The sequence below is a fragment of the Oncorhynchus clarkii genome, chromosome 27 (genome assembly GCF_045791955.1).
Source record: "Oncorhynchus clarkii lewisi isolate Uvic-CL-2024 chromosome 27, UVic_Ocla_1.0, whole genome shotgun sequence".
Taxonomy (NCBI): domain Eukaryota; kingdom Metazoa; phylum Chordata; class Actinopteri; order Salmoniformes; family Salmonidae; genus Oncorhynchus; species Oncorhynchus clarkii.
The window spans coordinates 35,270,133-35,294,353 of record NC_092173.1 but is presented as its reverse complement, the minus strand read 5'-3'; the positions used below and the strand labels follow the sequence as shown (position 1 = coordinate 35,294,353).

The 24,221-nt window shown below is 50.4% G+C and overlaps 1 protein-coding gene across 2 annotated transcripts in view; it reads left to right on the top strand.

Moving 5' to 3' along the window:
* The window catches only part of LOC139385668 (NADPH oxidase 4), a 55,490-nt gene extending 52,248 nt beyond the window's left edge, over window positions 1-3,242 (top strand). For both annotated transcript variants that reach the window (XM_071130921.1, XM_071130922.1), the window contains 3 exons: window positions 370-438; window positions 2,063-2,163; window positions 2,262-3,242. In XM_071130921.1, coding sequence (XP_070987022.1) covers window positions 370-438; window positions 2,063-2,163; window positions 2,262-2,382 — 291 coding nt within the window. In that variant the 3' untranslated portion in view covers window positions 2,383-3,242. The remainder of the gene's footprint in view (window positions 1-369; window positions 439-2,062; window positions 2,164-2,261) is intronic.
* Window positions 3,243-24,221: the final 20,979 nt, after the last annotated feature.

Below are 24,221 nucleotides of genomic sequence, written 5' to 3'. Positions count from 1 at the left end.
ATATGGACATCTTTATCAAGTGTGCCTATAATTTTGGACCCCACTGTATCTGCGTATCAGGCATGTTTATATACCTCCTCTCTTTCTCTATCTCACCCTCTCTCTCACCCCCCTTTCTATCGTTATTGCTCTGTCTCAACCTCTCTCGCTCTCTTTCTCATTCCATCTCTCTCCCCCCTCCCCTCTCTCTCTTTCTCATTCCATCTCTCTCCCCCTCCCCTCTCTCTCTTTCTCATTCCATCTCTCTCCCCCCTCCCCCCTCTCTCTTTCTCATTCCATCTCTCTCCCCCCTCCCCTCTCTCTCATTATCTCTCTGTCTCATCCTCTCTCTCTCTCTCTTTCTCATTCCACCCACCTCTCTCTCTCTAGCTGTGGAAGGAAAACAGACCTGACTATCTGAACCTACAGCTCTTCGTCAGCCAGACAGATGGACTTCAGGTGAGACTCAAAGACACCGTCAGTCAGTCAGTCAGTCAGTGAGTCAATCAGTCCGTCAATCAGTCAGTCAGTCAATCAATCAGTCAGTCAATCAGTTGGTCAGTGAGTCAGTCAGTCAGTCAATCAGTCAATCAGTCAGTCAGTCTTCACTCACTCCATCCAGCCAGCCATGCAGCCAGCCAGCCAGCCAATAGAGGGCAGGGTACACCACAGATTGGTGAAGAGAAAAAGATTGATCGCTAGGAGATGACTAGAAAGAGTGAAGCATGTTAATCTTCACTGCGTTTAACTGTAGTTCACTGCTACCTTCAGTGTGTATGGAGATGGAATGTATTCTTTCAGTCTTTCTATTTCTCCTTTCTACAGCCGGACATCTCTTTCTAATCTCTCCCTCTCTTTCACTGTGTACCTTTCACTCTTTCTTTCCCTCAATGCCATTCTCTGGCGGAGCTGAAAGGATTGTACAAAGCGATAGATATGGAAAGGAGAGAGAGCAAGTAAACTGGCACTTCCTAGTTTAGAAGTAAGGGTTGTGTTGTGGGTGTGCACTGGACTGTGTTCTCTATTCAGCCCCTCTGGTAGTTCTTTCACAGAGTCTTTCAGAAGGTGTTTTATTACTGCAGTTCTTTCACAGAGTCTTTCAGAAGGCGTTTTATTACTGCTCTCCTTTCACAGAGTCTTTCAGAAGGTGTTTTATTACTGCTCTCCTTTCACAGAGTCTTTCAGAAGGTGTTTTATTACTGCAGTTATTTCACAGAGTCTTTCAGAAGGAGTTTTATTACTGCAGTTCTTTCACAGAGTCTTTCAGAAGGTGTTTTATTACTGCAGTTCTTTCACAGAGTCTTTCAGAATGTGTTTTATTACTGCTCTCCTTTCACAGAGTCTTTCAGAAGGTGTTTTATTACTGCTCTCCTTTCACAGAGTCTTTTTAATGTCCCTCTGCCTCCAGCTAGCAGACATGGGGATCTTGTTCAGGGCTCACGGTTCAGAGGCATACAATAAGTAGACTTTTCATATCGCAGCTATTTATTATCATACAAACCAGTTCAAACAGTTGATGCTATTTTCCATGTAAGACTCAGGCCTGTACTCATAGAGTAGGTAACAGTTTCCCCTAACTCCTGATGCAGGGTCAGATATGTTTTCATCCACCTAAAACCCATTGGTTTGGGGTTAGGGTAATCTGGTTCTAGATCTGAGGCTAGGGTAATCTGGTTCTAGATCTGAGGCTAGGGTAATCTGGTTCTAGATCTGAGGCTAGGGTAATCTGGTTCTAGATCTGAGGCTAGGGTAATCTGATCCTAAATCTGGGGCTAGTGTAATCTGATCCTAGATCTGAGGCTAGGGTAATCTGGTTCTAGATCTGAGGCTAGGGTAATCTGATCCTAAATCTGGGGCTAGTGTAATCTGATCCTAGATCTGAGGCTAGGGTAATCTGATCCTAAATTCTGGGGCTAGTGTAATCTGATCCTAGATCTGAGGCTTGGGTAATCTGATCCTAAATTCTGGGGCTAGGGTAATCTGATCCTAAATCTGGGGCTAGGGTACGCAAAGCGTAACTTCTACCTGGATCTCTAAAAACACTAGCTCATTATACATTTTCTGTGTTCTGTTTCCTGTCCAGAACATCTCTGAGGAGAGGTACCGCCCCCTGAGTTCCCGGCTGATGATTGGCCGACCGAGGTGGAAGTTGCTCTTTGAGGAGATTGGGAGGACCAATAAGCAGTGAGTAAAATGTTTGGAGTGTTTAAAGACATCTTCTGATTGGATAATTTTAGGATATTGTGGTCATGTTGTATCTGTATTGTGTGTGCTTTCCTCAGTAAGCGGGTGGGGGTGTTCTGCTGTGGGCCTAAAGGCATCTCCAGGACTCTGCACAGACTGTGTAACTCAGACCGCTATTCAGGAACCACGTTTGAGTTCAACAAAGAGTCCTTCAGCTGAGACCAGCTCCCCTTCACCGTGACCCCTAACCATAGCCTCTGACCCCTGACCCCAGACTCACATTGAGACAGGTGACTTGAACCTACCATGAAGTGACTCACTGGTTCTCCTTCCATCAGAGAGAAGCATCTCACACTCACTGGTGTTGAGTGACGTCATCAGCGGGCAACTGGGACTTGTTCACAAACCAAGAAGACCTGGTTGTAAGCCACCATTTTGAGAAAACACTGCCATATTGCTTGCCTCACACAAACGCAGCCCTTTTGAATGATGGAAATGTGCCATGGGGTAGGGCCGAGGGGTTGATTTGGGATGGGGTTACCCTTTCTGTGTGGGGCATCAGGGCCTCGGGGCCTAGGGACAACCCTTTGCCACTCTGTAAGGGACTGTACAGGAATTAGTAGTTAGCTCTGGACTACAGAGAGATGCTGTACAACAACCTGATGTCTGTTATCACTTTCACTACCCTTCCTTCCTTCCTTCCTTCCTTCCTTCCTTCCTGTGCAATCATTTAAACTTTAAATCCTCTATGTATTCTAATGGAGTCAAAGCAAACTCAACCACTCCTGGTGCCAGTATTTTAGTAATTGTTTTATATTTCAATTATTTATATTGTTTAAAGTTACTAGATGTACTTTTCTCTCATAGTGTTTCACCATTTCTTCTAATGTGTCCCATTTAAGACTGAACAACAAAACAGCTTTACACTTTACCAAACCATACATATTTACCATTGATTAAGCATTGAAGAAATATATACAGTATATATATTTAATTGTTTCTGAATAATGTTTTTTGGGATGTTGGATTGTTTTGATGAGAGCAAAGCACAACCCTAATTAAAATAGGTTTTATACAGATCTATTTACTACATGTTAACTACACGGGTACTACATGTTAACTACACGGGTACTACATGTTAACTACACGGGTACTACATGGATACTATGCATCCACTGTCTGTTTCTACGAACTTGTTGTCTTTCCACAGCCAGTACAGCCAGTACAGCCAGTACAGCCTATATCTCGGACACACACATTTTATCAAGACGGATTTAATGCACCATATAAAAATACAATTTATATTATTAATTTATCCTTTGATTCTCAAAGTGGCATAGTTGTCATACAGTACACAGTATCAACAGTACACAGTATTATACAGTACACAGTATCAACATGACACAGTATCAACAGTACACAGTATCAACAGTACACAGTATCATACAGTACACAGTATCAACAGTACACAGTATCATACAGTACACAGTATTATACAGTACACAGTATCAACAGTACACAGTATCATACAGTACACAGTATCAACAGTACACTGTACAATACCCCCTAGGTACCAGCGTCTCCATGGCAGTGAGGAGAAGGGAAGGGCAGGGGGAATAAGGGAGGGAATGGGTACTGGGACCAGAAGACAGCACTGAGTGGAACAAAACCAACACTAACGGACCCAAATACCTGTTCCATACAGTTTGACCCTAGCGTTGTTCTGAACATGGATACTGGACTGCAGTTTGACCCTAGCGTTGTTCTGAACATGGATACTGGACTGCAGTTTGACCCTAGCGTTGTTCTGAACATGGATACTGGACTGCAGTTTGACCCTAGCGTTGTTCTGAACATGGATACTGGACTGCAGTTTGACCCTAGCGTTGTTCTGAACATGGATACTGGACTGCAGTTTGACCCTAGCGTTGTTCTGAACATGGATACTGGACTGCAGTTTGACCCTAGCGTTGTTCTGAACATGGATACTGGACTGCAGTTTGACCCTAGCGTTGTTCTGAACATGGATACTGGACTGCAGTTTGACCCTAGCGTTGTTCTGAACATGGATACTGGACTGCAGTTTGACCCTAGCGTTGTTCTGAACATGGATACTGGACTGCAGTTTGACCCTAGCGTTGTTCTGAACATGGATACTGGACTGCAGTTTGACCCTAGCGTTGTTCTGAACATGGATACTGGACTGCAGTTTGACCCTAGCGTTGTTCTGAACATGGATACTGGACTGCAGTTTGACCCTAGCGTTGTTCTGAACATGGATACTGGACTGCAGTTTGACCCTAGCGTTGTTCTGAACATGGATACTGGACTGCAGTTTGACCCTAGCGTTGTTCTGAACATGGATACTGGACTGCAGTTTGACCCTAGCGTTGTTCTGAACATGGATACTGGACTGCAGTTTGACCCTAGCGTTGTTCTGAACATGGATACTGGACTGCAGTTTGACCCTAGCGTTGTTCTGAACATGGATACTGGACTGCAGTTTGACCCTAGCGTTGTTCTGAACATGGATACTGGACTGCAGTTTGACCCTAGCGTTGTTCTGAACATGGATACTGGACTGCAGTTTGACCCTAGCGTTGTTCTGAACATGGATACTGGACTGCAGTTTGACCCTAGCGTTGTTCTGAACATGGATACTGGACTGCAGTTTGACCCTAGCGTTGTTCTGAACATGGATACTGGACTGCAGTTTGACCCTAGCGTTGTTCTGAACATGGATACTGGACTGCAGTTTGACCCTAGCGTTGTTCTGAACATGGATACTGGACTGCAGTTTGACCCTAGCGTTGTTCTGAACATGGATACTGGACTGCAGTTTGACCCTAGCGTTGTTCTGAACATGGATACTGGACTGCAGTTTGACCCTAGCGTTGTTCTGAACATGGATACTGGACTGCAGTTTGACCCTAGCGTTGTTCTGAACATGGATACTGGACTGCAGTTTGACCCTAGCGTTGTTCTGAACATGGATACTGGACTGCAGTTTGACCCTAGCGTTGTTCTGAACATGGATACTGGACTGCAGTTTGACCCTAGCGTTGTTCTGAACATGGATACTGGACTGCAGTTTGACCCTAGCGCTGTTCTGAACATGGATACTGGACTGCAGTTTGACCCTAGCGTTGTTCTGAACATGGATACTGGACTGCAGTTTGACCCTAGCGTTGTTCTGAACATGGATACTGGACTGCAGTTTGACCCTAGCGTTGTTCTGAACATGGATACTGGACTGCAGTTTGACCCTAGCGTTGTTCTGAACATGGATACTGGACTGCAGTTTGACCCTAGCGTTGTTCTGAACATGGATACTGGACTGCAGTTTGACCCTAGCGTTGTTCTGAACATGGATACTGGACTGCAGTTTGACCCTAGCGTTGTTCTGAACATGGATACTGGACTGCAGTTTGACCCTAGCGTTGTTCTGAACATGGATACTGGACTGCAGTTTGACCCTAGCGTTGTTCTGAACATGGATACTGGACTGCAGTTTGACCCTAGCGTTGTTCTGAACATGGATACTGGACTGCAGTTTGACCCTAGCGTTGTTCTGAACATGGATACTGGACTGCAGTTTGACCCTAGCGTTGTTCTGAACATGGATACTGGACTGCAGTTTGACCCTAGCGCTGTTCTGAACATGGATACTGGACTGCAGTTTGACCCTAGCGTTGTTCTGAACATGGATACTGGACTGCAGTTTGACCCTAGCGTTGTTCTGAACATGGATACTGGACTGCAGTTTGACCCTAGCGTTGTTCTGAACATGGATACTGGACTGCAGTTTGACCCTAGCGTTGTTCTGAACATGGATACTGGACTGCAGTTTGACCCTAGCGTTGTTCTGAACATGGATACTGGACTGCAGTTTGACCCTAGCGTTGTTCTGAACATGGATACTGGACTGCAGTTTGACCCTAGCGTTGTTCTGAACATGGATACTGGACTGCAGTTTGACCCTAGCGTTGTTCTGAACATGGATACTGGACTGCAGTTTGACCCTAGCGTTGTTCTGAACATGGATACTGGACTGCAGTTTGACCCTAGCGTTGTTCTGAACATGGATACTGGACTGCAGTTTGACCCTTGTTCTGAACATGGATACTGGACTGCAGTTTGACCCTAGCGTTGTTCTGAACATGGATACTGGACTGCAGTTTGACCCTAGCGTTGTTCTGAACATGGATACTGGACTGCAGTTTGACCCTAGCGTTGTTCTGAACATGGATACTGGACTGCAGTTTGACCCTAGCGTTGTTCTGAACATGGATACTGGACTGCAGTTTGACCCTAGCGTTGTTCTGAACATGGATACTGGACTGCAGTTTGACCCTAGCGTTGTTCTGAACATGGATACTGGACTGCAGTTTGACCCTAGCGTTGTTCTGAACATGGATACTGGACTGCAGTTTGACCCTAGCGTTGTTCTGAACATGGATACTGGACTGCAGTTTGACCCTAGCGTTGTTCTGAACATGGATACTGGACTGCAGTTTGAACATGGATACTGGACTGCAGTTTGACCCTAGCGTTGTTCTGAACATGGATACTGGACTGCAGTTTGACCCTAGCGTTGTTCTGAACATGGATACTGGACTGCAGTTTGACCCTAGCGTTGTTCTGAACATGGATACTGGACTGCAGTTTGACCCTAGCGTTGTTCTGAACATGGATACTGGACTGCAGTTTGACCCTAGCGTTGTTCTGAACATGGATACTGGACTGCAGTTTGACCCTAGCGTTGTTCTGAACATGGATACTGGACTGCAGTTTGACCCTAGCGTTGTTCTGAACATGGATACTGGACTGCAGTTTGACCCTAGCGTTGTTCTGAACATGGATACTGGACTGCAGTTTGACCCTAGCGTTGTTCTGAACATGGATACTGGACTGCAGTTTGACCCTAGCGTTGTTCTGAACATGGATACTGGACTGCAGTTTGACCCTAGCGTTGTTCTGAACATGGATACTGGACTGCAGTTTGACCCTAGCGTTGTTCTGAACATGGATACTGGACTGCAGTTTGACCCTAGCGTTGTTCTGAACATGGATACTGGACTGCAGTTTGACCCTAGCGTTGTTCTGAACATGGATACTGGACTGCAGTTTGACCCTAGCGTTGTTCTGAACATGGATACTGGACTGCAGTTTGACCCTAGCGTTGTTCTGAACATGGATACTGGACTGCAGTTTGACCCTAGCGTTGTTCTGAACATGGATACTGGACTGCAGTTTGACCCTAGCGTTGTTCTGAACATGGATACTGGACTGCAGTTTGACCCTAGCGTTGTTCTGAACATGGATACTGGACTGCAGTTTGACCCTAGCGTTGTTCTGAACATGGATACTGGACTGCAGTTTGACCCTAGCGTTGTTCTGAACATGGATACTGGACTGCAGTTTGACCCTAGCGTTGTTCTGAACATGGATACTGGACTGCAGTTTGACCCTAGCGTTGTTCTGAACATGGATACTGGACTGCAGTTTGACCCTAGCGTTGTTCTGAACATGGATACTGGACTGCAGTTTGACCCTAGCGTTGTTCTGAACATGGATACTGGACTGCAGTTTGACCCTAGCGTTGTTCTGAACATGGATACTGGACTGCAGTTTGACCCTAGCGTTGTTCTGAACATGGATACTGGACTGCAGTTTGACCCTAGCGTTGTTCTGAACATGGATACTGGACTGCAGTTTGACCCTAGCGTTGTTCTGAACATGGATACTGGACTGCAGTTTGACCCTAGCGTTGTTCTGAACATGGATACTGGACTGCAGTTTGACCCTAGCGTTGTTCTGAACATGGATACTGGACTGCAGTTTGACCCTAGCGTTGTTCTGAACATGGATACTGGACTGCAGTTTGACCCTAGCGTTGTTCTGAACATGGATACTGGACTGCAGTTTGACCCTAGCGTTGTTCTGAACATGGATACTGGACTGCAGTTTGACCCTAGCGTTGTTCTGAACATGGATACTGGACTGCAGTTTGACCCTAGCGTTGTTCTGAACATGGATACTGGACTGCAGTTTGACCCTAGCGTTGTTCTGAACATGGATACTGGACTGCAGTTTGAATATTATTTCTCATTCTCTCTTGGCTACTGTTTGATATGTGTCAGATTTAACCCCCAGGTCAAGAGCAGCAGAATGAGACACATTGGAATGACATGTCTCTGGAGTGTGTGTGTGTGTGTGTGTGTGTATCTTATTGTATAGGTGTGTCTTATTGTATGTATTTGTGTGTGTGTGTCTTATTGTATATGTGTGTGTGTGTGTCTTATTGTATATGTGTGTGTGTCTTATTGTATATGTGTGTGTGTGTGTGTGTCTTATTGTATATGTGTGTGTATGTTTTATTGTATGTGTGTCTTATTGTATGTATTTGTGTGTGTGTCTTATTGTATGTGTGTGTGTGTGTGTGTGTGTCTTATTGAATATGTGTGTGTGTCTTATTGTATATGTGTGTGTGTCTTATTGTATGTGTGTCTTATTGTATGTGTATATGTGTGTGTGTCTTATTGTATATGTGTGTGTGTGTGTGTGTCTTATTGTATATGTGTGTGTGTCTTATTGTATGTGTGTCTTATTGTATGTGTATATGTGTGTGTGTCTTATTGTATATGTGTGTGTGTCTTATTGTATGTGTGTGTGTGTCTTCTTGTATTTTTTGTGTGTACGTGTGTTTTAGTGCATGTGTCTTTGTCATGACGGTCGTCAAGACAATTCCTGCCGGGACGGGATGGCCCCAATGAGTCCTGCTCCCAGGATCCACTGCCTCACAACTCCTCTGGGTTCAGAACTGGGGACGGGGTTAGGGTAACTCCTCTGGGTTAAGAGCTGGAGATGGGGTTAGGGTAACTCCTCTGGGTTCAGAGCTGGGGATGGGGTTAGGGTAACTCCTCTGGGTTCAGAGCTGGGATGGGGTTAGAGTAACTCCTCTGGGTTCAGAGCTGGGGATGGGGTTAGGGTAACTCCTCTGGGTTCAGAGCTGGAGATGGGGTTAGGGTAACTCCTCTGGGTTCAGAGCTGGAGATGGGATTAGGGTAACTCCTCTGGGTTCAGAGCTGGAGATGGGGTTAGGGTAACTCTGGGTTCAGAGCTGTAGATGGGGTTAGGGTAACTCCTCTGGGTTCAGAACTGGGGATGGGGTTAGGGTAACTCCTCTGGGTTCAGAACTGGGGATGGGGTTAGGGTACATCCTCTGGGTTCAGAGCTGGAGATGGGGTTAGGGTACATCCTCTGGGTTCAGAGCTGGAGATGGGGTTAGGGGAACTCTGGGTTCAGAGCTGGAGATGGGGTTAGGGTAACTCTGGATTCAGAGCTGGAGATGGGTTTAGGGTAACTCTGGGTTCAGAGCTGGAGATGGGGTTAGGGTAACTCTGGGTTCAGAACTGGAGATGGGGTTAGGGTAACTCTGGGTTCAGAGCTGGGGATGGGGTTAGGGTAACTCTGGGATCAGAGTTGGAGATGGGGTTAGGGTAACTCCTCTGGGTTAAGCAGGTAGGAGTAGTACAGGGGGAGGAGAGGAGGAATAGTACAGGAGGAGAGGAGAGGAGAGGAGAGGAGATGAGAGGAGAGGAGAGGAGAGGAATAGTACAGTACCAGAGGAGAGGGGAGGAACAGTACAGGAGCAGAGGAGAGGAGAGGGGAGGAATAGTACAGGAGCAGAAGAGAGGAGAGGAAGAGTACAGGAGTAGAGGAGAGGGGAGGAATAGTACAGGAGCAGAGGAGAGGGGAGGAGAGGAATAGTACAGGAGTAGAGGAGAGGAGAGGAGAGGAATAGTACAGGACCAGAGGAGAGGAGAGGAATAGTACAGGAGTAGAGGAGAGGAGAGGAATAGTACAGGAGCAGAGGAGAGGAGAGGAATTGTACAAGAGCAGAGGAGAGGAGAGGAGAGGGGAGGAATAGTACAGGAGCAGAGGAGAGGGGAGGAATAGTACAGGAGCAGAGGAGAGGAGAGGAATAGTACAGGAGTAGAGGAGAGGGGAGGAATAGTACAGGAGTAGAGGAGAGGAGAGGAATAGTACAGGAGTAGAGGAGAGGGGAGGAGAGGAATAGTACAGGAGCAGAGGAGAGGAGAGGGGAGGAATAGTACAGGAGCAGAGGAGAGGAGAGGAATAGTACAGGAGCAGAGGAGAGGAGAGGGGAGGAATAGTACAGGAGCAGAGGAGAGGAGAGGAATAGTACAGGAGCAGAGGAGAGGAGAGGGGAGGAATAGTACAGGAGCAGAGGAGAGGGGAGGAATAGTACAGGAGCAGAGGAGAGGGGAGGAATAGTACAGGAGCAGAGGAGAGGAGAGGGGAGGAATAGTACAGGAGCAGAGGAGAGGAGAGGGGAGGAATAGTACAGGAGCAGAGGAGAGGGGAGGAATAGTACAGGAGCAGAGGAGAGGAGAGGAATAGTACAGGAGCAGAGGAGAGGGGAGGAATAGTACAGGAGCAGAGGAGAGGAGAGGAATAGTACAGGAGCAGAGGAGAGGAGAGGAATAGTACAGGAGTAGAGGAGAGGGGAGGAATAGTACAGGAGCAGAGGAGAGGAGAGGAATAGTACAGGAGCAGAGGAGAGGAGAGGGGAGGAATAGTACAGGACCAGATGAGAGGGGAGGAATAGTACAGGAGCAGAGGAGAGGAGAGGAATAGTACAGGAGTAGAGGAGAGGGGAGGAATAGTACAGGAGCAGAGGAGAGGAATAGTACAGGAGCAGAGGAGAGGAGAGGAGAGGGGAGGAATAGTACAGGAGCAGAGGAGAGGGGAGGAATAGTACAGGAGTAGAGGAGAGGAGAGGGGAGGAATAGTACAGGAGTAGAGGAGAGGAGAGGGGAGGAATAGTACAGGAGCAGAGGAGAGGGGAGGAGTAGTACAGGAGCAGAGGAGAGGAGAGGAATAGTACAGGAGTAGAGGAGAGGGGAGGAATAGTACAGGAGCAGAGGAGAGGGGAGGAATAGTACAGGAGTAGAGGAGAGGAGAGGGGAGGAATAGTACAGGAGTAGAGGAGAGGAGAGGGGAGGAATAGTACAGGAGCAGAGGAGAGGGGAGGAGTAGTACAGGAGCAGAGGAGAGGAGAGGAATAGTACAGGAGTAGAGGAGAGGGGAGGAATAGTACAGGAGCAGAGGAGAGGAGAGGGGAGGAATAGTACAGGACCAGCAGAGAGGGGAGTAATAGTACAGGAGCAGAGTAGAGGGGAGGAATAGTACAGGAGCAGAGGAGAGGAGAGGAATAGTACAGGAGTAGAGGAGAGGGGAGGAATAGTACAGGAGCAGAGGAGAGGAGAGGAGAGGGGAGGAATAGTACAGGAGCAGAGGAGAGGGGAGGAATAGTACAGGAGCAGAGGAGAGGAGAGGAATAGTACAGGAGCAGAGGAGAGGAGAGGAATAGTACAGGAGTAGAGGAGAGGAGAGGAGAGGAATAGTACAGGAGCAGAGGAGAGGAGAGGAATAGTACAGGAGTAGAGGAGAGGAGAGGAGAGGAATAGTACAGTAGCAGAGGAGAGGAGAGGAATAGTACAGGAGCAGAGGAGAGGAGAGGGGAGGAATTGTACAGGAGCAGAGGAGAGGGGAGGAATAGTACAGGAGCAGAGGAGAGGGGAGGAATTGTACAGGAGCAGAGGAGAGGGGAGGAATAGTACAGGAGCAGAGGAGAGGGGAGGAATTGTACAGGAGCAGAGGAGAGGAGAGGAATAGTACAGGAGCAGAGGAGAGGAGAGGAATAGTACAGGAGTAGAGGAGAGGGGAGGAATAGTACAGGAGAAGAGGAGAGGGGAGGAATAGTACAGGAGCAGAGGATTGGAGAGGGGAGGAATAGTACAGGAGCAGAGGAGAGGGGAGGAATAGTACAGGAGTAGAGGAGAGGAGAGGGGAGGAATAGTACAGGAGTAGAGGAGAGGAGAGGAATAGTACAGGAGCAGAGGAGAGGGGAGGAGAGGAATAGTACAGGAGCAGAGGAGAGGAGAGGAATAGTACAGGAGCAGAGGAGAGGGGAGGAATAGTACAGGAGCAGAGGAGAGGGGAGGAATAGTACAGGAGCAGAGGAGAGGGGAGGAATAGTACAGGAGCAGAGGAGAGGAGAGGGGAGGAATAGTACAGGAGCAGAGGAGAGGAATAGTACAGGAGCAGAGGAGAGTGGTGGGAGGAATAGTACAGGAGTAGAGGAGAGGGGAGGAATAGTACAGGAGCAGAGGAGAGTGGTGGGAGGAATAGTACAGGAGTAGAGGAGAGGAGAGGAATAGTACAGGAGTAGAGGAGAGGGAAGGGGAGGAATAGTACAGGAGTAGAGGAGAGGGGAGGAATAGTACAGGAGTAGAGGAGAGGAGAGGAATAGTACAGGAGCAGAGGAGAGGAGAGGAATAGTACAGGAGCAGAGGAGAGGAGAGGGGAGGAATAGTACAGGAGTAGAGGAGAGGAGAGGAATAGTACAGGAGCAGAGGAGAGGGGAGGAATAGTACAGGAGTAGAGGAGAGGAGAGGGGAGGAATAGTACAGGAGCAGAGGAGAGGGGAGGAATAGTACAGGAGCAGAGGAGAGGGGAGGAATTGTACAGGAGCAGAGGAGATGGGAGGAATAGTACAGGAGTAGAGGAGAGTGGTGGGAGGAATAGTACAGGAGCAGAGGAGAGGGGAGGAATAGTACAGGACCAGAGGAGAGGGGAGGAATAGTACAGGAGTAGAGGAGAGGGGAGGAATAGTACAGGAGTAGAGGAGAGGGAAGGGGAGGAATAGTACAGGAGCAGAGGAGAGTGGTGGGAGGAATAGTACAGGAGCAGAGCAGAGGAGAGGGGAGGAATTGTACAGGAGCAGAGGAGAGGGGAGGAATAGTACAGGAGCAGAGGAGAGGGGAGGAATTGTACAGGAGCAGAGGAGAGGGGAGGAATAGTACAGGAGCAGAGGAGAGGGGAGGAATTGTACAGGAGCAGAGGAGAGGAGAGGAATAGTACAGGAGCAGAGGAGAGGAGAGGAATAGTACAGGAGTAGAGGAGAGGGGAGGAATAGTACAGGAGAAGAGGAGAGGGGAGGAATAGTACAGGAGCAGAGGATTGGAGAGGGGAGGAATAGTACAGGAGCAGAGGAGAGGGGAGGAATAGTACAGGAGTAGAGGAGAGGAGAGGGGAGGAATAGTACAGGAGTAGAGGAGAGGAGAGGAATAGTACAGGAGCAGAGGAGAGGGGAGGAGAGGAATAGTACAGGAGCAGAGGAGAGGAGAGGAATAGTACAGGAGCAGAGGAGAGGGGAGGAATAGTACAGGAGCAGAGGAGAGGGGAGGAATAGTACAGGAGCAGAGGAGAGGGGAGGAATAGTACAGGAGCAGAGGAGAGGAGAGGGGAGGAATAGTACAGGAGCAGAGGAGAGGAATAGTACAGGAGCAGAGGAGAGTGGTGGGAGGAATAGTACAGGAGTAGAGGAGAGGGGAGGAATAGTACAGGAGCAGAGGAGAGTGGTGGGAGGAATAGTACAGGAGTAGAGGAGAGGAGAGGAATAGTACAGGAGTAGAGGAGAGGGAAGGGGAGGAATAGTACAGGAGTAGAGGAGAGGGGAGGAATAGTACAGGAGTAGAGGAGAGGAGAGGAATAGTACAGGAGCAGAGGAGAGGAGAGGAATAGTACAGGAGCAGAGGAGAGGAGAGGGGAGGAATAGTACAGGAGTAGAGGAGAGGAGAGGAATAGTACAGGAGCAGAGGAGAGGGGAGGAATAGTACAGGAGCAGAGGAGAGGAGAGGGGAGGAATAGTACAGGAGCAGAGGAGAGGGGAGGAATAGTACAGGAGCAGAGGAGAGGGGAGGAATTGTACAGGAGCAGAGGAGATGGGAGGAATAGTACAGGAGTAGAGGAGAGTGGTGGGAGGAATAGTACAGGAGCAGAGGAGAGGGGAGGAATAGTACAGGACCAGAGGAGAGGGGAGGAATAGTACAGGAGTAGAGGAGAGGGGAGGAATAGTACAGGAGTAGAGGAGAGGGAAGGGGAGGAATAGTACAGGAGCAGAGGAGAGTGGTGGGAGGAATAGTACAGGAGCAGAGCAGAGGAGAGGGGAGGAATAGTACAGGACCAGAGGAGAGGGGAGGAATAGTACAGGAGCAGAGGAGAGGAGAGGGGGGGAATAGTACAGGAGCAGAGGAGAGGAGAGGAATAGTACAGGAGTAGAGGAGAGGAGAGGAATAGTACAGGAGCAGAGGAGAGGGGAGGAATAGTACAGGAGCAGAGGAGAGGGGAGGAATAGTACAGGAGCAGAGGAGAGGGGAGGAATAGTACAGGAGGAGAGGAGAGGAGAGGGGAGGAATAGTACAGGAGCAGAGGAGAGGAGAGGAATAGTACAGGAGCAGAGGAGAGGGGAGGAATAGTACAGGAGCAGAGGATAGGGGAGGAATAGTACAGGAGTAGAGGAGAGGGGAGGAATAGTACAGGAGCAGAGGAGAGGAGAGGGGAGGAATAGTACAGGAGCAGAGGAGAGGGGAGGAGTAGTACAGGAGCAGAGGAGAGGGGAGGAATAGTACAGGAGCAGAGGAGAGGAGAGGAATAGTACAGGAGCAGAGGAGAGGAGAGGAATAGTACAGGAGCAGAGGAGAGTGGAGGAATAGTACAGGAGCAGAGGAGAGGAGAGGAATAGTACAGGAGTAGAGGAGAGGGAAGGGGAGGAATAGTACAGGAGCAGAGGAGAGGAGAGGAATAGTACAGGAGCAGAGGAGAGGGGAGGAATAGTACAGGAGCAGAGGAGAGGGGAGGAATAGTACAGGAGTAGAGGAGAGGGGAGGAATAGTACAGGAGTAGAGGAGAGGAGAGGGGAGGAATAGTACAGGAGCAGAGGAGAGGGGAGGAGTAGTACAGGAGCAGAGGAGAGGGGAGGAATAGTACAGGAGCAGAGGAGAGGAGAGGAATAGTACAGGAGCAGAGGAGAGGAGAGGAATAGTACAGGAGCAGAGGAGAGTGGAGGAGTAGTACAGGAGCAGAGGAGAGGAGAGGAATAGTACAGGAGTAGAGGAGAGGGGAGGAATAGTACAGGAGTAGAGGAGAGGAGAGGGGAGGAATAGTACAGGAGCAGAGGAGAGGGGAGGAGTAGTACAGGAGCAGAGGAGAGGGGAGGAATAGTACAGGAGCAGAGGAGAGGAGAGGAATAGTACAGGAGCAGAGGAGAGGAGAGGAATAGTACAGGAGCAGAGGAGAGTGGAGGAATAGTACAGGAGCAGAGGAGAGGAGAGGAATAGTACAGGAGTAGAGGAGAGGGAAGGGGAGGAATAGTACAGGAGTAGAGGAGAGGGGAGGAATAGTACAGGAGTAGAGGAGAGGAGAGGAATAGTACAGGAGCAGAGGAGAGGAGAGGAATAGTACAGGAGCAGAGGAGAGGAGAGGGGAGGAATAGTACAGGAGTAGAGGAGAGGAGAGGAATAGTACAGGAGCAGAGGAGAGGGGAGGAATAGTACAGGAGCAGAGGAGAGGAGAGGGGAGGAATAGTACAGGAGCAGAGGAGAGGGGAGGAATAGTACAGGAGCAGAGGAGAGGGGAGGAATTGTACAGGAGCAGAGGAGAGGGGAGGAATAGTACAGGAGTAGAGGAGAGTGGTGGGAGGAATAGTACAGGAGCAGAGGAGAGGGGAGGAATAGTACAGGACCAGAGGAGAGGGGAGGAATAGTACAGGAGTAGAGGAGAGGGGAGGAATAGTACAGGAGTAGAGGAGAGGGAAGGGGAGGAATAGTACAGGAGCAGAGGAGAGTGGTGGGAGGAATAGTACAGGAGCAGAGCAGAGGAGAGGGGAGGAATAGTACAGGACCAGAGGAGAGGGGAGGAATAGTACAGGAGCAGAGGAGAGGAGAGGGGGGGAATAGTACAGGAGCAGAGGAGAGGAGAGGAGAGGAATAGTACAGGAGTAGAGGAGAGGAGAGGAATAGTACAGGAGCAGAGGAGAGGGGAGGAATAGTACAGGAGCAGAGGAGAGGGGAGGAATAGTACAGGAGCAGAGGAGAAGGGAGGAATAGTACAGGAGGAGAGGAGAGGAGAGGGGAGGAATAGTACAGGAGCAGAGGAGAGGAGAGGAATAGTACAGGAGCAGAGGAGAGGGGAGGAATAGTACAGGAGCAGAGGAGAGGGGAGGAATAGTACAGGAGTAGAGGAGAGGGGAGGAGTAGTACAGGAGCAGAGGAGAGGAGAGGAATAGTACAGGAGTAGAGGAGAGGGGAGGAATAGTACAGGAGTAGAGGAGAGGAGAGGGGAGGAATAGTACAGGAGCAGAGGAGAGGGGAGGAGTAGTACAGGAGCAGAGGAGAGGGGAGGAATAGTACAGGAGCAGAGGAGAGGAGAGGAATAGTACAGGAGCAGAGGAGAGGAGAGGAATAGTACAGGAGCAGAGGAGAGTGGAGGAATAGTACAGGAGCAGAGGAGAGGAGAGGAATAGTACAGGAGCAGAGGAGAGGAGAGGAATAGTACAGGAGCAGAGGAGAGGAGAGGAATAGTACAGGAGCAGAGGAGAGGAATAGTACAGGAGCAGAGGAGAGGGGAGGAATAGTACAGGAGCAGAGGAGAGGGGATGAATAGTACAGGAGCAGAGGAGAGGGGAGGAATAGTACAGGAGCAGAGGAGAGTGGTGGGAGGAATAGTACAGGAGCAGAGGAGAGGGGAGGAATAGTACAGGAGCAGAGGAGAGGAGAGGAATAGTACAGGAGCAGAGGAGAGGAGAGGAATAGTACAGGAGCAGAGGAGAGGGGAGGAATAGTACAGGAGCAGAGGAGAGGGGAGGAATAGTACAGGAGCAGAGGAGAGGGGAGGAATAGTACAGGAGCAGAGGAGAGGAGAGGGGAGGAATAGTACAGGAGCAGAGGAGAGGGGAGGAATAGTACAGGAGCAGAGGAGAGGGGAGGAATTGTACAGGAGCAGAGGAGAGGGGAGGAATAGTACAGGAGTAGAGGAGAGTGGTGGGAGGAATAGTACAGGAGCAGAGGAGAGGGGAGGAATAGTACAGGACCAGAGGAGAGGGGAGGAATAGTACAGGAGTAGAGGAGAGGGGAGGAATAGTACAGGAGTAGAGGAGAGGGAAGGGGAGGAATAGTACAGGAGCAGAGGAGAGTGGTGGGAGGAATAGTACAGGAGCAGAGCAGAGGAGAGGGGAGGAATAGTACAGGACCAGAGGAGAGGGGAGGAATAGTACAGGAGCAGAGGAGAGGAGAGGGGGGGAATAGTACAGGAGCAGAGGAGAGGAGAGGAGAGGAATAGTACAGGAGTAGAGGAGAGGAGAGGAATAGTACAGGAGCAGAGGAGAGGGGAGGAATAGTACAGGAGCAGAGGAGAGGGGAGGAATAGTACAGGAGCAGAGGAGAAGGGAGGAATAGTACAGGAGGAGAGGAGAGGAGAGGGGAGGAATAGTACAGGAGCAGAGGAGAGGAGAGGAATAGTACAGGAGCAGAGGAGAGGGGAGGAATAGTACAGGAGCAGAGGAGAGGGGAGGAATAGGAGCAGAGGAGAGGGGAGTAGAGGAGAGGGGAGGAGTAGTACAGGAGCAGAGGAGAGGAGAGGAATAGTACAGGAGTAGAGGAGAGGGGAGGAATAGTACAGGAGTAGAGGAGAGGAGAGGGGAGGAATAGTACAGGAGCAGAGGAGAGGGGAGGAGTAGTACAGGAGCAGAGGAGAGGGGAGGAATAGTACAGGAGCAGAGGAGAGGAGAGGAATAGTACAGGAGCAGAGGAGAGGAGAGGAATAGTACAGGAGCAGAGGAGAGTGGAGGAATAGTACAGGAGCAGAGGAGAGGAGAGGAATAGTACAGGAGCAGAGGAGAGGAGAGGAATAGTACAGGAGCAGAGGAGAGGAGAGGAATAGTACAGGAGCAGAGGAGAGGAATAGTACAGGAGCAGAGGAGAGGGGAGGAATAGTACAGGAGCAGAGGAGAGGGGATGAATAGTACAGGAGCAGAGGAGAGGGGAGGAATAGTACAGGAGCAGAGGAGAGTGGTGGGAGGAATAGTACAGGAGCAGAGGAGAGGGGAGGAATAGTACAGGAGCAGAGGAGAGGAGAGGAATAGTACAGGAGCAGAGGAGAGGAGAGGAATAGTACAGGAGCAGAGGAGAGGGGAGGAATAGTACAGGAGCAGAGGAGAGGGGAGGAATAGTACAGGAGCAGAGGAGAGGGGAGGAATAGTACAGGAGCAGAGGAGAGGGGAGGAATAGTACAGGAGCAGAGGAGAGGAGAGGGGAGGAATAGTACAGGAGCAGAGGAGAGGAATAGTACAGGAGCAGAGGAGAGTGGTGGGAGGAATAGTACAGGAGTAGAGGAGAGGGGAGGAATAGTACAGGAGCAGAGGAGAGTGGTGGGAGGAATAGTACAGGAGTAGAGGAGAGGAGAGGAATAGTACAGGAGTAGAGGAGAGGAGAGGAATAGTACAGGAGCAGAGGAGAGGGGAGGAATAGTACAGGAGCAGAGGAGAGTGGTGGGAGGAATAGTACAGGAGCAGAGGAGAGGAGAGGAATAGTACAGGACCAGAGGAGAGGAGAGGAATAGTACAGGAGCAGAGGAGAGGGGAGGAATAGTACAGGAGCAGAGGAGAGTGGTGGGAGGAATAGTACAGGAGCAGAGGAGAGGAGAGGAATAGTACAGGAGCAGAGGAGAGGAGAGGAATAGTACAGGAGCAGAGGAGAGGAGAGGAATAGTACAGGAGCAGAGGAGAGGAGAGGAATAGTACAGGAGTAGAGGAGAGGGGAGGAATAGTACAGGAGAAGAGGAGAGGGGAGGAATAGTACAGGAGCAGAGGAGAGGAGAGGGGAGGAATAGTACAGGAGCAGAGGAGAGGGGAGGAATAGTACAGGAGTAGAGGAGAGGAGAGGGGAGGAATAGTACAGGAGTAGAGGAGAGGAGAGGAATAGTACAGGAGCAGAGGAGAGGGGAAGAATAGTACAGGAGCAGAGGAGAGGGGAGGAATAGTACAGGAGCAGAGGAGAGGGGAGGAATAGTACAGGAGCAGAGGAGAGGGGAGGAATAGTACAGGAGCAGAGGAGAGGGGAGGAATAGTACAGGAGCAGAGGAGAGGAGAGGGGAGGAATAGTACAGGAGCAGAGGAGAGGAATAGTACAGGAGCAGAGGAGAGTGGTGGGAGGAATAGTACAGGAGTAGAGGAGAGGGGAGGAATAGTACAGGAGCAGAGGAGAGTGGTGGGAGGAATAGTACAGGAGTAGAGGAGAGGAGAGGAATAGTACAGGAGTAGAGGAGAGGGAAGGGGAGGAATAGTACAGGAGTAGAGGAGAGGGGAGGAATAGTACAGGAGTAGAGGAGAGGAGAGGAATAGTACAGGAGCAGAGGAGAGGAGAGGCATAGTACAGGAGCAGAGGAGAGGAGAGGGGAGGAATAGTACAGGAGTAGAGGAGAGTGGAGGAATAGTACAGGAGCAGAGGAGAGGGGAGGAATAGTACAGGAGCAGAGGAGAGGAGAGGGGAGGAATAGTACAGGAGCAGAGGAGAGGGGAGGAATAGTACAGGAGCAGAGGAGAGGGGAGGAATTGTACAGGAGCAGAGGAGAGGGGAGGAATAGTACAGGAGTAGAGGAGAGTGGTGGGAGGAATAGTACAGGAGCAGAGGAGAGGGGAGGAATAGTACAGGACCAGAGGAGAGGGGAGGAATAGTACAGGAGTAGAGGAGAGGGGAGGAATAGTACAGGAGTAGAGGAGAGGGAAGGGGAGGAATAGTACAGGAGCAGAGGAGAGTGGTGGGAGGAATAGTACAGGAGCAGAGCAGAGGAGAGGGGAGGAATAGTACAGGAGCAGAGGAGAGGGGAGGAATAGTACAGCAGCAGAGGAGAGGAGAGGGGGGGAATAGTACAGGAGCAGAGGAGAGGGGAGGAGTAGTACAGGAGCAGAGGAGAGGGGAGGAATAGTACAGGAGCAGAGGAGAGGAGAGGAATAGTACAGGAGCAGAGGAGAGGAGAGGAATAGTACAGGAGCAGAGGAGAGTGGAGGAATAGTACAGGAGCAGAGGAGAGGAGAGGAATAGTACAGGAGCAGAGGAGAGGAGAGGAATAGTACAGGAGCAGAGGAGAGGAGAGGAATAGTACAGGAGCAGAGGAGAGGAATAGTACAGGAGCAGAGGAGAGGGGAGGAATAGTACAGGAGCAGAGGAGAGGGGATGAATAGTACAGGAGCAGAGGAGAGGGGAGGAATAGTACAGGAGCAGAGGAGAGTGGTGGGAGGAATAGTACAGGAGCAGAGGAGAGGGGAGGAATAGTACAGGAGCAGAGGAGAGGAGAGGAATAGTACAGGAGCAGAGGAGAGGAGAGGAATAGTACAGGAGCAGAGGAGAGGGGAGGAATAGTACAGGAGCAGAGGAGAGGGGAGGAATAGTACAGGAGCAGAGGAGAGGGGAGGAATAGTACAGGAGCAGAGGAGAGGGGAGGAATAGTACAGGAGCAGAGGAGAGGAGAGGGGAGGAATAGTACAGGAGCAGAGGAGAGGAATAGTACAGGAGCAGAGGAGAGTGGTGGGAGGAATAGTACAGGAGTAGAGGAGAGGGGAGGAATAGTACAGGAGCAGAGGAGAGTGGTGGGAGGAATAGTACAGGAGTAGAGGAGAGGAGAGGAATAGTACAGGAGTAGAGGAGAGGAGAGGAATAGTACAGGAGCAGAGGAGAGGGGAGGAATAGTACAGGAGCAGAGGAGAGTGGTGGGAGGAATAGTACAGGAGCAGAGGAGAGGAGAGGAATAGTACAGGACCAGAGGAGAGGAGAGGAATAGTACAGGAGCAGAGGAGAGGGGAGGAATAGTACAGGAGCAGAGGAGAGTGGTGGGAGGAATAGTACAGGAGCAGAGGAGAGGAGAGGAATAGTACAGGAGCAGAGGAGAGGAGAGGAATAGTACAGGAGCAGAGGAGAGGAGAGGAATAGTACAGGAGCAGAGGAGAGGAGAGGAATAGTACAGGAGCAGAGGAGAGTGGAGGAATAGTACAGGAGCAGAGGAGAGGAGAGGAATAGTACAGGAGCAGAGGAGAGGAGAGGAATAGTACAGGAGCAGAGGAGAGGAGAGGAATAGTACAGGAGCAGAGGAGAGGAATAGTACAGGAGCAGAGGAGAGGGGAGGAATAGTACAGGAGCAGAGGAGAGGGGATGAATAGTACAGGAGCAGAGGAGAGGGGAGGAATAGTACAGGAGCAGAGGAGAGTGGTGGGAGGAATAGTACAGGAGCAGAGGAGAGGGGAGGAATAGTACAGGAGCAGAGGAGAGGAGAGGAATAGTACAGGAGCAGAGGAGAGGAGAGGAATAGTACAGGAGCAGAGGAGAGGGGAGGAATAGTACAGGAGCAGAGGAGAGGGGAGGAATAGTACAGGAGCAGAGGAGAGGGGAGGAATAGTACAGGAGCAGAGGAGAGGAGAGGGGAGGAATAGTACAGGAGCAGAGGAGAGGGGAGGAATAGTACAGGAGCAGAGGAGAGGGGAGGAATTGTACAGGAGCAGAGGAGAGGGGAGGAATAGTACAGGAGTAGAGGAGAGTGGTGGGAGGAATAGTACAGGAGCAGAGGAGAGGGGAGGAATAGTACAGGACCAGAGGAGAGGGGAGGAATAGTACAGGAGTAGAGGAGAGGGGAGGAATAGTACAGGAGTAGAGGAGAGGGAAGGGGAGGAATAGTACAGGAGCAGAGGAGAGTGGTGGGAGGAATAGTACAGGAGCAGAGCAGAGGAGAGGGGAGGAATAGTACAGGACCAGAGGAGAGGGGAGGAATAGTACAGGAGCAGAGGAGAGGAGAGGGGGGGAATAGTACAGGAGCAGAGGAGAGGAGAGGAGAGGAATAGTACAGGAGTAGAGGAGAGGAGAGGAATAGTACAGGAGCAGAGGAGAGGGGAGGAATAGTACAGGAGCAGAGGAGAGGGGAGGAATAGTACAGGAGCAGAGGAGAAGGGAGGAATAGTACAGGAGGAGAGGAGAGGAGAGGGGAGGAATAGTACAGGAGCAGAGGAGAGGAGAGGAATAGTACAGGAGCAGAGGAGAGGGGAGGAATAGTACAGGAGCAGAGGAGAGGGGAGGAATAGTACAGGAGTAGAGGAGAGGGGAGGAGTAGTACAGGAGCAGAGGAGAGGAGAGGAATAGTACAGGAGTAGAGGAGAGGGGAGGAATAGTACAGGAGTAGAGGAGAGGAGAGGGGAGGAATAGTACAGGAGCAGAGGAGAGGGGAGGAGTAGTACAGGAGCAGAGGAGAGGGGAGGAATAGTACAGGAGCAGAGGAGAGGAGAGGAATAGTACAGGAGCAGAGGAGAGGAGAGGAATAGTACAGGAGCAGAGGAGAGTGGAGGAATAGTACAGGAGCAGAGGAGAGGAGAGGAATAGTACAGGAGCAGAGGAGAGGAGAGGAATAGTACAGGAGCAGAGGAGAGGAGAGGAATAGTACAGGAGCAGAGGAGAGGAATGGTACAGGAGCAGAGGAGAGGGGAGGAATAGTACAGGAGCAGAGGAGAGGGGATGAATAGTACAGGAGCAGAGGAGAGGGGAGGAATAGTACAGGAGCAGAGGAGAGTGGTGGGAGGAATAGTACAGGAGCAGAGGAGAGGGGAGGAATAGTACAGGAGCAGAGGAGAGGAGAGGAATAGTACAGGAGCAGAGGAGAGGAGAGGAATAGTACAGGAGCAGAGGAGAGGGGAGGAATAGTACAGGAGCAGAGGAGAGGGGAGGAATAGTACAGGAGCAGAGGAGAGGGGAGGAATAGTACAGGAGCAGAGGAGAGGGGAGGAATAGTACAGGAGCAGAGGAGAGGAGAGGGGAGGAATAGTACAGGAGCAGAGGAGAGGAATAGTACAGGAGCAGAGGAGAGTGGTGGGAGGAATAGTACAGGAGTAGAGGAGAGGGGAGGAATAGTACAGGAGCAGAGGAGAGTGGTGGGAGGAATAGTACAGGAGTAGAGGAGAGGAGAGGAATAGTACAGGAGTAGAGGAGAGGAGAGGAATAGTACAGGAGCAGAGGAGAGGGGAGGAATAGTACAGGAGCAGAGGAGAGTGGTGGGAGGAATAGTACAGGAGCAGAGGAGAGGAGAGGAATAGTACAGGACCAGAGGAGAGGAGAGGAATAGTACAGGAGCAGAGGAGAGGGGAGGAATAGTACAGGAGCAGAGGAGAGTGGTGGGAGGAATAGTACAGGAGCAGAGGAGAGGAGAGGAATAGTACAGGAGCAGAGGAGAGGAGAGGAATAGTACAGGAGCAGAGGAGAGGAGAGGAATAGTACAGGAGCAGAGGAGAGGAGAGGAATAGTACAGGAGTAGAGGAGAGGGGAGGAATAGTACAGGAGAAGAGGAGAGGGGAGGAATAGTACAGGAGCAGAGGAGAGGAGAGGGGAGGAATAGTACAGGAGCAGAGGAGAGGGGAGGAATAGTACAGGAGTAGAGGAGAGGAGAGGGGAGGAATAGTACAGGAGTAGAGGAGAGGAGAGGAATAGTACAGGAGCAGAGGAGAGGGGAGGAATAGTACAGGAGCAGAGGAGAGGGGAGGAATAGTACAGGAGCAGAGGAGAGGAGAGGGGAGGAATAGTACAGGAGCAGAGGAGAGGAATAGTACAGGAGCAGAGGAGAGTGGTGGGAGGAATAGTACAGGAGTAGAGGAGAGGGGAGGAATAGTACAGGAGCAGAGGAGAGTGGTGGGAGGAATAGTACAGGAGTAGAGGAGAGGAGAGGAATAGTACAGGAGTAGAGGAGAGGGAAGGGGAGGAATAGTACAGGAGTAGAGGAGAGGGGAGGAATAGTACAGGAGTAGAGGAGAGGAGAGGAATAGTACAGGAGCAGAGGAGAGGAGAGGCATAGTACAGGAGCAGAGCAGAGGAGAGGGGAGGAATAGTACAGGAGTAGAGGAGAGGAGAGGAATAGTACAGGAGCAGAGGAGAGGGGAGGAATAGTACAGGAGCAGAGGAGAGGAGAGGGGAGGAATAGTACAGGAGCAGAGGAGAGGGGAGGAATAGTACAGGAGCAGAGGAGAGGGGAGGAATTGTACAGGAGCAGAGGAGAGGGGAGGAATAGTACAGGAGTAGAGGAGAGTGGTGGGAGGAATAGTACAGGAGCAGAGGAGAGGGGAGGAATAGTACAGGACCAGAGGAGAGGGGAGGAATAGTACAGGA